The sequence below is a fragment of the Lampetra planeri genome, chromosome 7 (assembly GCF_965212315.1).
Source record: "Lampetra planeri chromosome 7, kcLamPlan1.2.h2, whole genome shotgun sequence".
NCBI classification, from domain to species: Eukaryota; Metazoa; Chordata; class Hyperoartia; order Petromyzontiformes; family Petromyzontidae; genus Lampetra; species Lampetra planeri.
In genome coordinates, this window is record NC_136113.1 from 2,450,161 (window position 1) to 2,467,574 (window position 17,414).

Sequence of the window (17,414 nt, forward strand, 5' to 3'; positions counted from 1 at the left end):
AAACGGCGGTGGTTGCAATGGTGCGACGCGGCCGACGATAGCGAATTCGTGCGTCGCGCGCTTTCAGATGCGCTTTTGCGGTCGTCTGGAAAGCTCTCCCTTCTGATATTTGGAAGCCACTGGACCTATGCACTTTTAAAATTTCGATTCAAAACTCATTTCTTTAGAAATGATTTTTGTGTTTAGTTTGTTGTCCCCCCCCCCGCACCTCTGATTAGTGCGGTTGGCTACGTACGGTGCTAAAGAAGTTCAACATACATAAATATTTTCCCCAAAATCGTCCACATCTCCTCATCTGTTCCCGAGAATGAGAAACCCAGGGATTTTCATCCGCGGCACTTACAAGTACAAATGAAGGCACGATCATCTGTGAATGGAGCCTGATTTCGTGGGTTTGCGTCGGTGTGATGACCGTCAATCGCCGAGCTGGGGATTTGCACACTTATGCTCTTTGAAATCTAAAATACAACGCTCCATAGGTTTGGAAGACATTTGTTCACAATCGCCTGAGCATTTCGAACTTTGTTGTGCTGCAGCGTTTTTGTAACCTTGAGATTTGCGACATTGGTGTCACAAAGCAGGAAAACAGCAGTAAACATTCAATTTGGTAATTTACAATTATTCCGATTGTTTTATTCGCTATCCAAACGTGGTGAAGTAGTCGTAATTCCCAAACTGTTATACGTTTTGTGGGTAAACGGTTAATAAAGAAAATCACCTTTTTTCGTTTGTTGAAATAAAATAAAAACTCTTCTTGCGAGGTCTCGCTGCCTCTGGAGGAGAGGGCAACATCGCCCCCAGAAGGGGCCTGGTGAAGGTGGACCCACACGTGGTGCTCCGCCTGCATCGTGTCAGATTTATACTTTTTATCTGAAATCTCATTCTGTGCTCAATGATCAAGGTAAGACTCTTGTGGAAGCGCAAACAAATCTCTACCTTTTAAATGAATATATTTTCGTTTTTGTATTATTTTTAACAGCAGTGATAATTTGCGCCGTAAAGTTGATACACATTTGTGGCATTGGCTGAAGTTTAGTCAATGCTGTGGAGGTATCACTGATCAATGCAACACTCAGATATTTCTGGGAAAAATGGAACTCACTTTCTTAACTATATTGATGCAGCCCCTGTTTCCATGGACGCATTCCTTTGCGTGGAATTTGGGAAATGTCCTTCTAGGATGTTCAAACCTGCCCCGTTCTGCATCGTGCCACGCCGTGCCGCCCCATGCTGCCACGTGCTGCCACGATGCCTCCGGGCCTCCCTGTTCACGCGCGCTTAGTCGCACCATGCCTGGGTACTCCGCTCTGGGTTCCATTCTCTTCGTCGTCCGACGGTACCGTGGGCTTCGTCACCGACTCCCCTCCTCCCGCGAGCCATTGCCGGCCGCTCTCGCTCGCTCGTTCGTTCGCGGGAGCTGCGTTGCCGGTCTGTCCCCGTGCTTCGAACCCCCACGCCCCCCCCACCAGCAAAACAGTTGCCCCCGCAATTTCAAAAGAAAATAGTTTCAGTCAAAAAGATGAATATGGTAATAAAATATTTACACATTTTATTGAACCCTCGTAATTTCATTTGCGCCACACAGGTTTTTGAATTTGGGGTTTTTCTCTTACATAGCACCGCAAGATTTCACTTGATAAAATGTAACTTGCCACGTTCACGGCTTTTAATGTGATTGTGATGCAGACAACACATGTGCGCATTGTTCTTTGGATTTTTTATTTAAAAAAGAACTGCAACAGAAACAGGTAAAGGGCGAGATATATTTGTGTGTGCTTAATTTTTTTACGGTGACATGCTATCAGGTAGATGTTGTGTTCGTGCCAATACAAAAAAAACATGCAAGAGGCTTGTGGTAGTAGCGGTGTGTCGGTGGGTTAATTGCTGTTGCCGGCACACACGCGGTGGTGACACACTGCTGTTGATGGGTGGTGGTCCGCAGATGTCGTCGTGACTCGGTATGCTTTGGTTGGTAAACAGGTATCGGTAGAAGTACACCTGTGATGATGGCGCTTGAGGTAGGTGTTGATCACGTGGGAGTGTTGATGGCGCTTGAGGTAGGTGTTGGTCACGTGGAGTGTTGATGGCGCTTGAGGTAGGTGTTGATCACGTGGAGTGTTGATGGCGCTTGAGGTAGGTGTTGGTCACGTGGGAGTGTTGATGGCGCTTGAGGTAGGTGTTGGTCACGTGGGAGTGTTGATGGCGCTTGAGGTAGGTGTTGGTCACGTGGGAGTGTTGATGGCGCTTGAGGTAGGTGTTGGTCACGTGCGAGTGTTGATGGCGCTTGAGGTAGTGTTGGTCACGTGGAGTGTTGATGGCGCTTGAGGTAGGTGTTGGTCACGTGGGAGTGTTGATGGCGCTTGAGGTAGGTGTTGGTCTCGTGGGAGTGTTGATGGCGCTTGAGGTAGGTGTTGGTCACGTGGGAGTGTTGATGGCGCTTGAGGAAGGTGTTGGTCACGTGGGAGTGTTGATGGCGCTTGAGGTAGGTGTTGGTCACGTGGGAGTGTTGATGGCGCTTGAGGTAGGTGTTGGTCACGTGGAGTGTTGATGGCGCTTGAGGTAGGTGTTGGTCATGAGGGAGTGTTGATGGCGCTTGAGGTAGGTGTTGGTCACGTGGAGTGTGGATGGCGCTTGAGGTAGGTGTTGGTCATGAGGGAGTGTTGATGGCGCTTGAGGTAGGTGTTGGTCACGTGGAGTGTTGATGGCGCTTGAGGTAGGTGTTGGTCACGTGGGAGTGTTGATGGCGCTTGAGGTAGGTGTTGGTCACGTGGGAGTGTTGATGGCGCTTGAGGTAGGTGTTGGTCACGTGGGAGTGTTGATGGCGCTTGAGGTAGGTGTTGGTCACGTGGAGTGTTGATGGCGCTTGAGGTAGGTGTTGGTCACGTGGGAGTGTTGATGGCGCTTGAGGTAGGTGTTGGTCACGTGGGAGTGTTGATGGCGCTTGAGGTAGGTGTTGGTCTCGTGGGAGTGTTGATGGCGCTTGAGGTAGGTGTTGGTCACGTGGGAGTGTTGATGGCGCTTGAGGTAGGTGTTGGTCTCGTGGGAGTGTTGATGGCGCTTGAGGTAGGTGTTGGTCACGTGGAGTGTTGATGGCGCTTGAGGTAGGTGTTGGTCACGTGGAGTGTTGATGGCGCTTGAGGTAGGTGTTGGTCACGTGGGAGTGTTGATGGCGCTTGAGGTAGGTGTTGGTCTCGTGGGAGTGTTGATGGCGCTTGAGGTAGGTGTTGGTCACGTGGGAGTGTTGATGGCGCTTGAGGTAGGTGTTGGTCACGTGGAGTGTTGATGGCGCTTGAGGTAGGTGTTGGTCACGTGGAGTGTTGATGGCGCTTGAGGTAGGTGTTGGTCACATGGGAGTGTTGATGGCGCTTGAGGTAGGTGTTGGTCACGTGGAGTGTTGATGGCGCTTGAGGTAGGTGTTGGTCACGTGGAGTGTTGATGGTGCTTGAGGTAGGTGTTGGTCATGAGGGAGTGTTGATGGCGCTTGAGGTAGGTGTTGGTCACGTGGAGTGTTGATGGCGCTTGAGGTAGGTGTTGGTCTCGTGGGAGTGTTGATGGCGCTTGAGGTAGGTGTTGGTCTCGTGGGAGTGTTGATGGCGCTTGAGGTAGGTGTTGGTCACGTGGGAGTGTTGATGGCGCTTGAGGTAGGTGTTGGTCACGTGGGAGTGTTGATGGCGCTTGAGGTAGGTGTTGGTCTCGTGGGAGTGTTGATGGCGCTTGAGGTAGGTGTTGGTCACGTGGGAGTGTTGATGGCGCTTGAGGTAGGTGTTGGTCACGTGGGAGTGTTGATGGCGCTTGAGGTAGGTGTTGGTCACGTGGGAGTGTTTATGGTGCTTGAGGTAGGTGTTGGTCATGAGGGAGTGTTGATGGCGCTTGAGGTAGGTGTTGGTCACGTGGGAGTGTTGATGGTGCTTGAGGTAGGTGTTGGTCATGAGGGAGTGTTGATGGCGCTTGAGGTAGGTGTTGGTCACGTGGGAGTGTTGATGGCGCTTGAGGTAGGTGTTGGTCACGTGGAGTGTTGATGGCGCTTGAGGTAGGTGTTGGTCACGTGGGAGTGTTGATGGCGCTTGAGGTAGGTGTTGGTCACGTGGAGTGTTGATGGCGCTTGAGGTAGGTGTTGGTCACGTGGGAGTGTTGATGGCGCTTGAGGTAGGTGTTGGTCACGTGGAGTGTTGATGGCGCTTGAGGTAGGTGTTGGTCTCGTGGGAGTGTTGATGGCGCTTGAGGTAGGTGTTGGTCACGTGGAGTGTTGATGGTGCTTGATGTAGGTGTTGGTCACGTGGAGTGTTGATGGCGCTTGAGGTAGGTGTTGGTCACGTGGAGTGTTGATGGCGCTTGAGGTAGGTGTTGGTCACGTGGAGTGTTGATGGCGCTTGAGGTAGGTGTTGGTCACGTGGAGTGTTGATGGTGCTTGAGGTAGGTGTTGGTCACGTGGAGTGTTGATGGTGCTTGATGTAGGTGTTGGTCACGTGGAGTGTTGATGGCGCTTGAGGTAGGTGTTGGTCACGTGGAGTGTTGATGGCGCTTGAGGTAGGTGTTGGTCACGTGGAGTGTTGATGGCGCTTGAGGTAGGTGTTGGTCACGTGGAGTGTTGATGGCGCTTGAGGTAGGTGTTGGTCACGTGGAGTGTTGATGGTGCTTGATGTAGGTGTTGGTCACGTGGAGTGTTGATGGCGCTTGAGGTAGGTGTTGGTCACGTGGAGTGTTGATGGCGCTTGAGGTAGGTGTTGGTCACGTGGAGTGTTGATGGCGCTTGAGGTAGGTGTTGGTCACGTGGAGTGTTGATGGTGCTTGAGGTAGGTGTTGGTCACGTGGAGTGTTGATGGCGCTTGAGGTAGGTGTTGGTCTCGTGGGAGTGTTGATGGCGCTTGAGGTAGGTGTTGGTCACGTGGGAGTGTTGATGGCGCTTGAGGTAGGTGTTGGTCACGTGGGAGTGTTGATGGCGCTTGAGGTAGGTGTTGGTCACATGGGAGTGTTGATGGCGCTTGAGGTAGGTGTTGGTCACATGGGAGTGTTGATGGCGCTTGAGGTAGGTGTTGGTCACATGGGAGTGTTGATGGCGCTTGAGGTAGGTGTTGGTCACGTGGGAGTGTTGATGGCGCTTGAGGTAGGTGTTGGTCACATGGGAGTGTTGATGGCGCTTGAGGTAGGTGTTGGTCACGTGGGAGTGTTGATGGTGCTTGAGGTAGGTGTTGGTCATGAGGGAGTGTTGATGGCGCTTGGGGTAGGTGTTGGTCACGTGGGAGTGTTGATGGTGCTTGAGGTAGGTGTTGGTCATGAGGGAGTGTTGATGGTGCTTGAGGTAGGTGTTGGTCACGTGGGAGTGTTGATGGCGCTTGAGGTAGGTGTTGGTCACGTGGAGTGTTGATGGCGCTTGAGGTAGGTGTTGGTCACATGGGAGTGTTGATGGCGCTTGAGGTAGGTGTTGGTCACGTGGGAGTGTTGATGGCGCTTGAGGTAGGTGTTGGTCACGTGGAGTGTTGATGGCGCTTGAGGTAGGTGTTGGTCACATGGGAGTGTTGATGGCGCTTGAGGTAGGTGTTGGTCACATGGGAGTGTTGATGGCGCTTGAGGTAGGTGTTGGTCACGTGGGAGTGTTGAGGGCGCTTGAGGTAGGTGTTGGTCACGTGGAGTGTTGATGGTGCTTGATGTAGGTGTTGGTCACATGGGAGTGTTGATGGCGCTTGAGGTAGGTGTTGGTCACGTGGGAGTGTTGAGGGCGCTTGAGGTAGGTGTTGGTCACGTGGGAGTGTTGAGGGCGCTTGAGGTAGGTGTTGGTCACGTGGGAGTGTTGATGGTGCTTGAGGTAGGTGTTGGTCATGTGGGAGTGTTGATGGCGCTTGAGGTAGGTGTTGGTCACGTGGGAGTGTTTATGGTGCTTGAGGTAGGTGTTGGTCACGTGGGAGTGTTGATGGCGCTTGAGGTAGGTGTTGGTCATGTGGGAGTGTTGATGGCGCTTGAGGTAGGTGTTGGTCACGTGGAGTGTTGATGGCGCTTGAGGTAGGTGTTGGTCACGTGGAGTGTTGATGGCGCTTGAGGTAGGTGTTGGTCACGTGGAGTGTTGATGGTGCTTGAGGTAGGTGTTGGTCTCATGGGAGTGTTGATGGCGCTTGAGGTAGGTGTTGGTCACGAGGGAGTGTTGATGGCGCTTGGGGTAGTTGTTGGTCACGCGGAGTGTTGACGGCGCTTGAGGTGTTCACAGCAGACACAGCGGACGAAGTGTGCCGGCGGTGCTTCGGTGTTGGGGTAGTGCGAGGTAGTTTCTGCGGAGGCTTAGATCTGAGCCCCACGGATCTTCCCTTGCTCGGAAAGTTGCGTGTCGCGTTTGGTTCGCGGCGGTGACGGTCGCGTGCGGTGCTCTCAGTTTTGTCGGTGGGGAGGGGGGCGGGGGGGAGGGGCGGGGGGGCTTCCCTCGGCGCTCTTCGGTGCGCTGACTGCGCCGGCGCTCCGGTGGTGCACGCCTGGGCACGGCCCTGCCACGTGCCCGGCGCGAGCCTGAGGGAAGTTGCGCGAGGGGAGTTGCGAGGGGAGTTGCGCGGGGGAAGTTGCACGAGGGGAGTTGCGCGAGGGGAGTTGCGTGAGGGAGTTTCGTGAGGGGAGTTGCGTGAGGGGAGTTGCGCGAGGGGAGTTGCGTGAGGGAGTTGCGTGAGGGGAGTTGCGTGAGGGGAGTTGCGCAAGGGGAGTTGCGAGGGGAGTTGCGTGAGGGGAGTTGCGTGAGGGGAGTTGCGTGAGGGAGTTGCGTGAGGGGAGTTGCCTGAGGGGAATTGCGCAAGGGGAGTTGTGAGGGGAGTTGCGTGAGGGGAGTTGCGCGAGGGGAGTTGCGTGAGGGAGTTGCGTGAGGGGAGTTGCGCGAAGGGAGTTGCGTGAGGGAGTTGCGTGAGGGGAGTTGCGTGAGGGGAGTTGCGCAAGGGGAGTTGCGAGGGGAGTTTCTTGAGGGGAGTTGCGTGAGGGAGTTGCGTGAGGGGAGTTCCTGAGGGGAGTTGCGCAAGGGGAGTTGCGATGGGAGTTGCGTGAGGGGAGTTGCGCGAGGGGAATTGCGCGAGGGGAGTTGCGTGAGGGGAGTTGCGTGAGGGGAGTTGCGTGAGGGAGTTGCGCGAGGGGAATTGCGTGAGGGGAGTTGCGTGGGGGGAGTTGCGTGAGGGAAGTTGCGTGAGGGAGTTGCGCGAGGGGAATTGCGTGAGGAGAATTGCGTGAGGGAGTTGCGTGAGGGAGTTGCGTGAAGGGAGTTGCGCGAGGGGAGTTGCACGAGGGGAGTTGCGTGAGTGGAGTTGCGTGAGGGGAGTTGTGTGAGGGGAGTTGCGCGAGGGGAGTTGCGCGGGGGGAGTTGCGTTGGGGGAGTTGCGCGAGGGGAGTTGCGTGAGGGGAGTTGCGCGAGGGGAGTTGCGCGGGGGGAGTTGCGTTGAGGGAGTTGCGCGAGGGGAGTTGCGCGAGGGGAGTTGCGCGGGGGGAGTTGCGTTGGGGGAGTTGCGGGAGGGGAGTTGCGCGAGGGTAGTTGCGTGAAGGGAATTTCGAGGGGAGTTGCGCGAGGGGAGTTGCGCGAAGGGAGTTTTGTGAGGGGAGTTGCGCGGGGGGAGTTGCGTGGGGGGAGTTGCGTTGGGGGAGTTGCGTGGGGGGAGTTGCGCGAGGGGAGTTGCGCGAGGGGAGTTGCGCGGGGTGAGTTGCGTTGGGGGAGTTGTAAGAGGGGAGTTGCGCGAGGGAAGTTGCGCGAGGGGAGTTGCGCGAGGGGAGTTTCGTGAGGGGAGTTGCGTTGGGGGAGTTGCGTGAGGGGAGTTGCGTGAGGGGAGTTGCGTGAGGGGAGTTGCGTGAGGGGAGTTGCGTTGGGGGAGTTACGTTGGGGGAGTTGCGCGAGGGGAGTTGCGCGAGGGGAGTTGCGCGAGGGGAGTTTCGAGAGGGGAGTTGCGTGAGGGGAATTGCGCAAGGGGAGTTGTGAGGGGAGTTGCGTGAGGGGAGTTGCGCGAGGGGAGTTGCGTGAGGGAGTTGCGTGAGGGGAGTTGCGCGAAGGGAGTTGCGTGAGGGAGTTGCGTGAGGGGAGTTGCGTGAGGGGAGTTGCGCAAGGGGAGTTGCGAGGGGAGTTTCTTGAGGGGAGTTGCGTGAGGGAGTTGCGTGAGGGGAGTTGCCTGAGGGGAGTTGCGCAAGGGGAGTTGCGATGGGAGTTGCGTGAGGGGAGTTGCGCGAGGGGAGTTGCGCGAGGGGAATTGCGTGAGGGGAGTTGCGTGAGGGGAGTTGCGTGAGGGGAGTTGCGTGAGGGAGTTGCACGAGGGGAATTGCGTGAGGGGAGTTGCGTGGGGGGAGTTGCGTGAGGGAAGTTGCGTGAGGGAGTTGCGCGAGGGGAATTGCGTGAGGAGAATTGCGTGAGGGAGTTGCGTGAGGGAGTTGCGTGAGGGGAGTTGCGCGAGGGGAGTTGCGCGAGGGGAGTTGCGTGAGTGGAGTTGCGTGAGGGGAGTTGTGTGAGGGGAGTTGCGCGAGGGGAGTTGCGCGGGGGGAGTTGCGTTGGGGGAGTTGCGCGAGGGGAGTTGCGTGAGGGGAGTTGCGTGAGGGGAGTTGCGTGAGGGGAGTTGCGTGAGGGAGTTGCACGAGGGGAATTGCGTGAGGGGAGTTGCGTGGGGGGAGTTGCGTGAGGGAAGTTGCGTGAGGGAGTTGCGCGAGGGGAATTGCGTGAGGAGAATTGCGTGAGGGAGTTGCGTGAGGGAGTTGCGTGAGGGGAGTTGCGCGAGGGGAGTTGCGCGAGGGGAGTTGCGTGAGTGGAGTTGCGTGAGGGGAGTTGTGTGAGGGGAGTTGCGCGAGGGGAGTTGCGCGGGGGGAGTTGCGTTGGGGGAGTTGCGCGAGGGGAGTTGCGTGAGGGGAGTTGCGCGAGGGGAGTTGCGCGGGGGGAGTTGCGCGGGGGGAGTTGCGCGAGGGGAGTTGCGCGAGGGGAGTTGCGCGGGGGGAGTTGCGTTGGGGGATTTGCGGGAGGGGAGTTGCGCGAGGGTAGTTGCGTGAAGGGAATTTCGAGGGGAGTTGCGCGAGGGGAGTTGCGCGAAGGGAGTTTTGTGAGGGGAGTTGCGCGGGGGGAGTTGCGTGGGGGGAGTTGCGTTGGGGGAGTTGCGTGGGGGGAGTTGCGCGAGGGGAGTTGCGCGATGGGAGTTGCGCGAGGGGAGTTGCGCGAGGGGAGTTGCGCGAGGGGAGTTTCGTGAGGGGAGTTGCGTTGGGGGAGTTGCGTGAGGGGAGTTGCGTGAGGGGAGTTGCGTGAGGGGAGTTGCGTGAGGGGAGTTGCGTTGGGGGAGTTACGTTGGGGGAGTTGCGCGAGGGGAGTTGCGCGAGGGGAGTTGCGCGAGGGGAGTTTCTTGAGGGGAGTTGCGTTGGGGGAGTTGCGTGAGGGGAGTTGCGTGAGGGGAGTTGCGTGAGGGGAGTTGCGTGAGGGGAGTTGCGTTGGGGGAGTTGCGTTGGGGGAGTTGCGTGAGGGGAGTTGCACGAGGGGAGTTGCGCGAGGGGAGTTGCGCTGGGGGAGTTGTGTTGGGGGAGTTGCGTTGGGGGAGTTGCGTGAGGGGAGTTGCGCGAGGGGAGTTGCGCGAGGGGAGTTGCGCGGAAGGAGTTGCGTTGGGGGCGTTGCGTGAGGGGAGTTGCGCGAGGGGAGTTGTGCGAGGGGAGTTGCGCGGGGGGAGTTGCGTTGGGGGAGTTGCGTTGGGGGAGTTGCATTGGGGGAGTTGCGTGAGGGGAGTTGCGCGAGGGCAGTTGTGCGAGGGGAGTTGCGCGGGGGGAGTTGCGCGAGGGGAGTTGCGCGAGGGGAGTTGCGCGAGGGGAGTTGCGCGAGGGGAGTTTCGTGAGTGGAGTTGCGTTGGGGGATTTGCGTGAGGGGAGTTGCGTGAGGGGAGTTGCGTGAGGGGAGTTGCGTGAGGGGAGTTGCGTTGGGGGAGTTGCGTTGGGGGAGTTGCGCGAGGGGAGATGCGCGAGGGGAGTTGCGCTGGGGGAGTTGCGTTGGGGGAGTTGCGTTGGGGGAGTTGCATGAGGGGAGTTGCGCAAGGGGAGTTGCGCGAGGGGAGTTGCGCTGGGGGAGTTGCGTTGGGGGCGTTGCGTGAGGGTAGTTGCGCGAGGGGAGTTGCGCGAGGGGAGGTGCGCGGGGGGAGTTGCGTTGGGGGAGTTGCGTTGGGGGAGTTGCATTGGAGGAGTTGCGTGAGGGGAGTTGCGCGAGGGGAGTTGCCGAGGGGAGTTGCGCGGGGGGAGTTGCGCGAGGGGAGTTGCGCGGGGGGAGTTGCGTGAGGGGAGTTGCGCGAGGGGAGTTGCGCGAAGGGAGTTGCGTGAGGAGAGTTGCGCGGGGGGAATTGCGTGAGGGGAGTTGCGCGAGGGGAGTTGCGCGAGGGGAGTTGCGCGAGGGGAGCTGTGCGGGGGGAGTTGCGCGAGGGGAGTTGCGTGAGGGGAGTTGCGCGAGGGGAGTTGCGCGAGGGGAGTTGCGCAGGGGAAGTTGCGCGGGGGGAGTTGCGTGAGGGGAGTTGCGTGAGGGGAGTTGCGTGAGGGGAGTTGCGTGAGGGGAGTTGCGCGAGGGGAGTTGCGCGGGGGGAGTTGCGCGGGGGGAGTTGCGTGAGGGGAGTTGCGTGAGGGGAGTTGCGTGAGGGGAGTTGCGCGAGGGGAGTTGCGCGAGGGGAGTTGCGCAGGGGGAGTTGCGCGGGGGGAGTTGCGTGAGGGGAGTTGCGTGAGGGGAGTTGCGTGAGGGGAGTTGCGTGAGGGGAGTTGCGCGAGGGGAGTTGCGCGGGGGGAGTTGCGCGAGGGGTGTTGCGTGAGGGGAGTTGCGTGGGGGGAGTTGCGCGAGAGGAGTTGCGCGAGGGGAGCTGCGCGGGGGGAGTTGCGTGAGGGGAGTTGCGCGAGGGGAGTTGCGCGAGGGGAGTTGCGCAGGGGAAGTTGCGCAGGGGGAGTTGCGCGAGGGGAGTTGCGCGGGGGGAGTTGCGCGAGGGGAGTTGCGCGAGGGGAGTTGCGCGAGGGGAGTTGCGCGGGGGGAGTTGCGCGGGGGGAGTTGCGTGGGGGGAGTTGCGCGGGGGGAGTTGCGCGGGGGGAGTTGCGCGAGGGGAGTTGCGCGAGGGGAGTTGCGCGAGGGGAGTTGCGCGGGGGGAGTTGCGCGGGGGGAGTTGCGTGGGGGGAGTTGCGCGGGGGGAGTTGCGCGGGGGGAGTTGCGCGAGGGGAGTTGCGCGAGGGGAGTTGCGCGAGGGGAGTTGCGCGGGGGGAGTTGCGCGGGGGGAGATGCGCGGGGGGAGTTGCGCGGGTGGAGTTGCGCGAGGGGAGTTGCGCGGGGGGAGTTGCGCGAGGGGAGTTGCGCGGGAGGGAGTTGCGCGAGGGGAGTTGCGCGGGGGGAGTTGCGCGAGGGGAGTTGCGTGAGGGGAGTTGCGCGAGGGGAGTTGCGCGGGGGGAGTTGCGCGAGGGGAGTTGCGCGGGGGGAGTTGCGCGAGGGTAGTTGCACGGGGGGAGTTGCGCGAGGGGAGTTGCGTGAGGGGAGTTGCGCGAGGGGAGTTGCGCGGGGGGAGTTGCGCGAGGGGAGTTGCGCGGGGGGAGTTGCGCAAGGGGAGTTTCGCGGGGGGAGTTGCGCGAGGGGAGTTGCGTGGGGGGAGTCCTGTGAGGGGAGTTGCGCGGGGGGAGTTGCGCGAGGGGAGTTGCGCGGGGGGAGTTGCGCGAGGGGAGTTGCGTGAGGGGAGTTGCGCGAGGGGAGTTGCCCGGGGGGAGTTGCGCGAGGGGAGTTGCGCGGGGGGAGTTGCGCGAGGGGAGTTGCGCGGGGGGAGTTGCGCGAGGGGAGTTGCGTGGGGGGAGTCCTGTGAGGGGAGTTGCGCGGGGGGAGTTGCGCGAGGGGAGTTGCGCGGGGGGAGTTGCGCGAGGGGAGTTGCGTGAGGGGAGTTGCGCGAGGGGAGTTGCGTGGGGGTTGTCCTGTGAGGGGAGTTGCGCGAGGGGAGTTGCGCGAGGGGAGTTGCGCGAGGGGAGTTGCGCGAGGGGAGTTGCGCGGGGGGAGTTGCGCGAGGGGAGTTGCGCGGGGGGAGTTGCGCGAGGGGAGTTGCGTGGGGGGAGTCCTGTGAGGGGAGTTGCACGAGGGGAGTTGCGCGAGGGGAGTTGCGTGGGGGGAGTCCTGTGAGGGGAGTTGCGCGGGGGGAGTTGCGCGAGGGGAGTTGCGCGGGGGGAGTTGCGCGAGGGGAGTTGCGTGAGGGGAGTTGCGCGAGGGGAGTTGCGTGGGGGTTGTCCTGTGAGGGGAGTTGCGCGAGGGGAGTTGCGCGAGGGGAGTTGCGCGAGGGGAGTTGCGCGAGGGGAGTTGCGCGGGGGGAGTTGCGCGAGGGGAGTTGCGCGGGGGGAGTTGCGCGAGGGGAGTTGCGCGAGGGGAGTTGCGTGGGGGGAGTCCTGTGAGGGGAGTTGCACGAGGGGAGTTGCGCGAGGGGAGTTGCGTGGGGGGAGTCCTGTGAGGGGAGTTGCGCGGGGGGAGTTGCGCGAGGGGAGTTGCGCGGGGGGAGTTGCGCGAGGGGAGTTGCGCGAGGGGAGTTGCGTGGGGGGAGTCCTGTGAGGGGAGTTGCGCGAGGGGAGTTGCGCGAGGGGAGTTGCGTGGGGGGAGTCCTGTGAGGGGAGTTGCGCGAGGGGAGTTGCGCGGGGGGAGTTGCGCGAGGGGAGTTGCGTGGGGGGAGTCCTGTGAGGGGAGTTGCGCGAGGGGAGTTGCGCGGGGGGAGTTGCGCGAGGGGAGTTGCGCGAGGGGAGTTGATCCGCGAGCTCTGCGCGCGTCCCCCCCCGGCACCCTCCCCCCCGGCACCCGCCACCCCCACCCCCCGCACCCCCCCCCCCCCCCGTGCCGCGCAGGTGCTCGCGGCAGGGGAGGTGCGCGAAGCCGCTGCTCGCCGCCGTCTCCGCTCGCCACTGCGGCTCCCACCCCCCTCCCCAGCTCCTCCCCCCACCCCCCCTCCCCCACCCCCCACCCCCACCCCCCCCACACCTCACTTGGGCCGGTGACTGACGGACGAACCGACTGTCCGGCGCGGTCGGCCCGACCAATCGGCTCCCGAGGCCCACGCGCATACATAATGAGCCTCTCCATATTAATGACCCACATTCTGATTTAAAGCTCTTGATGATGATTGTGTGCGTTTGGTCCCAGCTGGCTGTGCTTGGAGCATGCCACTGGAGGACAGTTGTGTTAATTGCTCAGCACTGTCAGGGGGTCTTTGATTTATCACGTCGAGAGCCTGGCTGTGGAAGCAGCATTCAAGCGTGCTCATGGACGGGACTGGACTTTGCCTCGCCGAGCCCCTGCCGCTCCACTACTACCAGCCGTGAGTGACTCTTCACCGTGCTTGCGATGCGATTTTAAACTTAAATTCCACCGCGGTGGATATTTTCGCATTTGACAATCCTGTGTGTGTTGTTGTGAAAATGACAGTGGTGTGTTTTTTTTAACGATTTTAAAATGTCGTATCGAAATGCGAGTGTACGTTTGGTAATTATTTAAAAGTGTAGCATTTTTGTTTTTACTTACTGGCGTAGGCTGTCGTGGGCAGCATTATTTCGCCCCCAATGTTTATTGACGATGCGTGTCCACCGTTCGATGGATGGCGCATTAAAGTTGCTCTAGCCCCGTACGATTTCGTCGGTCGCGTCCGCTCACCCGGCGGGGCACAGAGGGCCCTTTGAGAGGACTAAGCGTGGGGTACATGGCAGGGTGGCCGTGGCGCCGCTCGGCATTGTGCTGGTCATTTGCGTGGCTGTCATGTTGTGAATGTGCGTTCTGATACGGTGCGTGTGTGCGAACGACGCGTTGGAGTGTCAGGGCCCGCCGGGTTTTGAAATGATAATCGCCTTTCATGGTAACCGCTCGACGACACGTCCTGCGCATCCTCTGACAGGCGTTTGGCGGGCGGCACAATGTGTTTGATAAAGTTATCTGCAAGCCTCCGCGATTGCTTTCATTGTGGTTTAATTCAATTCCAAATGTTTCTTGTAGGAAAGGGAGAGAAAGTTGTTTCGCACGCCTCCGTTTGCTGCTCCGGTCGCATTTAAAGCAGATTATACGGTGACATGCTGTGCCGTGTATAATCTTCTCTCGCCGCTTGCTAACCCTGCATTAAATTGTCATCGTCCCAAACTAAGGAGGGAAATAAATAGCCACTCTTGGTGTTATCCAGGCAGTGAAATATTTCGCCCTCTTCCACTGAAGCGGCTCGGCGCTCATACTTCACGGGCAGATTACAGCGCTGGGCTGACACATCCAATCGCCGGCGCGTTGCACTTTTGGTTATTGCATTCTGCCCCATCCCTGCCTCCATATTTCACACGGTAACAGGAGATGAACTACTCTGTCAAACACTGTCTTTTCCCGGTGTTCTTGTTTATGTTCATGCGTTCGAGGGGGGCGAGTGTGACCATGTCCCGTACATACGAAATGGTGGCGCGCTCCCCGTCTCCGGAACCGAGCGTGACCCGCACCGTCGTCGCCTGCGCTGGGAAGTCTCGTCGCCCTCGTCTCACGGAGGCGCAGGGGGGTGCGCGCGATGTGGCAAGCGGACGGCGCTTCTCTCGCGTTCCACAGCGATGCGATCGGAGATGGGGAGGTGGCGAATGACTAAGATCGTAGCTCGCCGTGGAGAAACGTAGGGGGATGGACACGCGCGCGCGAGATTCTGCTCCCGTTTGAGTGCTCGCAAAAGCGAACACTCGAGTGTAGCGCCAGGTAATTGACTTTGAAATGAATTAGTGCACAAAATCGTTTCGGTTGAAGCGTGATAAAGGAATCAAAATTGCTGTGAGTGACAACTGTCTTTTCAATTACTCAAGCATGACGTGGCGGGCGCGGGGCTCGTGTGTGATGAACGGCGCACGGCACACGCAGCCGTCTCTCCGCTGCTGCCGTCTGACACGCCGACCCGCGCCTCTGATTGTGCACGAGACAACGCCAGCCGCTAATTGCCCCGTGCGGTGGTGTCACGGTTGGCACTCGTTGTGTGTCGCTTTGTCCGTCGATGGCTGTACGTGATCGAGAACGATGCTGCGTGTGTACACTGTGTGTGTGTATTTTAAAAAGTGCCGCCCGTGAAGTGTTAAGCATTTTGTGAGGGTATTTTAATTTGCCGCTTTTCAATACCCCATTGCACACCGTGCGCGCTAATGCTCTCGTTGAAAATATGACGACGCGCCATTGCCATCCTTTCCAAAAACTTCCGGACATCTGAACAAAAAAAATCCAATTTTTTCTCTTATTCAATAATGGTAAAATCCAGATAAACATTTTTGCTAATTCTTTATTAATCCACTTGCATACATTTTGTGAACATGCTTGTGACGGGTAAAACATGGAAACAAAAAATACACGTGTATTGTTATTTGCGAATAATCGCCAGATTTAAAATGCCGCATGTAAAAACAATATTGGAATTTGTCCGTCGTGTAATGTGTCTACACAAACCTCACGATGTGTATTCAAACTCATAGCGGTGCAATTAAAATCACCGCACTCGTCAAATATTTTACTCTTCCACCGGGGATTAATAAGAGCCGTAGTTCGAATGTCAGTCGTCGGATTTTTTTTGATTACCATGGTTTTATACCATTACAGTAATTACAATTACTCATAACTCACACTTTATTTTCCACTATCAATATGTAAACATACGAGTAAAAATCATCTCGCCTTTATCATTGGTCCTTCGCGCCAATACAGCACCTCGGCCATATTGTGTCCCTGCCCATCTGTGCAATTCATCTTTGACAGTAATCACATTTCCACTCCAGGTGATCCCATAGACGTGGGCCCTAAATCAGCGAGCGGCAAGGCGGGCACCATCCCGTGCTGGGATATGACGATCATTTTTAAACAAGCAGACCCAGAAACCCCGGCGAGCACGGCAGGTTTATCACGTTGTCAGCGACCGTTTGGGCGTCTTAAAAGTTGTTGTGCATTGCAGCGCGTCCGGCTCGAGCCGGCCATGCTGGACGTGTCGCTCTGCTCGGTGGAACTTTAAATTATTCAATTTTCATTAGCATCAACGATTACGTATTATAATTTTCATTTTTTTTTTCAAAGAAAAACACTCCATAACTTGCGAAATTATTTTTTGTGGCTCAGTGTAGTTATTATTTTATTCTTACTCACAATTTCCATGGTATGATGAACATGCCATCGCTGTTATTGTGTTTGGCAGTAGCGTTGTGATTGGTAGTGGTGTTATTGGTCGCGGTGTTGTGATTGGTAGTGGTGTTGTGTTTGGTAGTGGTGTTCTGTTTGGTAGTGGTGTTGTGTTTGGTAGTGGTGTTCTGTTTGGTAGTGGTGTTATTGGTAGTGGTGTTGTGTTTGGTAGTGGTGTTGTGTTTGGTAGTGGTGTTGTGTTTGGTAGTGGTGTTGTAATTGGTAATGTTGTTGTAATTGGTATTGGTGTTGTGTTTGGTAGTGGTGTTGTGTTTGGTAGTGGTGTTGTGATTGGTAGTGGTGTTGTGTTTGGTAGTGGTGTTATTATTGGTAGTGGTGTTGTGATTCGTAGTGGGGTTGTGTTTGGTAGTGGTGGTGTGTTTGGTAGTGGTGTTGTGTTTGGTAGTGGTGTTATTATTGGTAGTGGTGTTGTGATTCGTAGTGGGGTTGTGTTTGGTAGTGGTGTTGTGTTTGGTAGTGGTGTTGTTTTTTGTAGTGGTGTTGTGATTGGTAGTGGTGTTGTGATTGGCAGTGTGTTGTGATTGGTAGTGGTGTTGTGTTTGGTAGTGGTGTTGTGATTGGTAGTGGTGTTGTGATTGGTAGTGGTGTTGTGTTTGGTAGTGGTGTTGTGATTGGTAGTGGTGTTGTGTTTGGTAGTGGTGTTGTGTTTGGTAGTGGTGTTATTATTGGTAGTGGTGTTGTGATTCGTAGTGGGGTTGTGTTTGGTAGTGGTGTTGTGATTGGTAGTGGTGTTGTGTTTGGTAGTGGTGTTGTGTTTGGTAGTGGTGTTATTATTGGTAGTGGTGTTGTGATTCGTAGTGGGGTTGTGTTTGGTAGTGGTGTTGTGTTTGGTAGTGGTGTTGTGATTGGTAGTGGTGTTGTGTTTGGTAGTGGTGTTGTGATTGGTAGTGGTGTTGTGATTGGTAGTGGTGTTGTGTTTGGTAGTGTTGTGATTGGTAGTGGTGTTGTGTTTGGTAGTGGTGTTGTGATTGGTAGTGGTGTTGTGATTGGTAGTGGTGCTGTGATTGGTAGTGGTGTTGTGATTGGTAGTGGTGTTGTGTTTGGTAGTGTTGTGATTGGTAGTGGTGTTGTGTTTGGTAGTGGTGTTGTGATTGGTAGTGGTGTTGTGATTGGTAGTGGTGCTGTGATTGGTAGTGGTGTTGTGTTTGGTAGTGGTGTTGTGATTGGTAGTGGTGTTGTGATTGGCAGTGGTGTTGTGATTGGTAGTGGTGTTGTGATTGGTAGTGGTGTTGTGATTGGTAGTGTTGTTGTGATTCGTAGTGGTGTTGTGTTTGGTAGTGGTGTTGTG

The 17,414-nt window shown here is 57.2% G+C and overlaps 1 protein-coding gene across 3 annotated transcripts in view; it reads left to right on the forward strand.

Annotated features, from left to right (window-relative positions):
• Window positions 1-17,414, forward strand: part of ESRRG (estrogen related receptor gamma) — a 138,729-nt gene that overhangs the window by 66,466 nt on the left and 54,849 nt on the right. The window contains exon 1 of one of the 3 annotated variants that reach the window (XM_078595941.1): window positions 12,949-13,259. The exons of the other annotated variants lie outside the window; for them this stretch is intronic. Within the exon in view, the coding sequence (XP_078452067.1) occupies window positions 13,204-13,259 (56 nt within the window). The 5' untranslated portion in view covers window positions 12,949-13,203. Of the gene's footprint in view, window positions 1-12,948; window positions 13,260-17,414 lie in introns of those variants that run through there. 3 annotated transcript variants of the gene reach the window in all.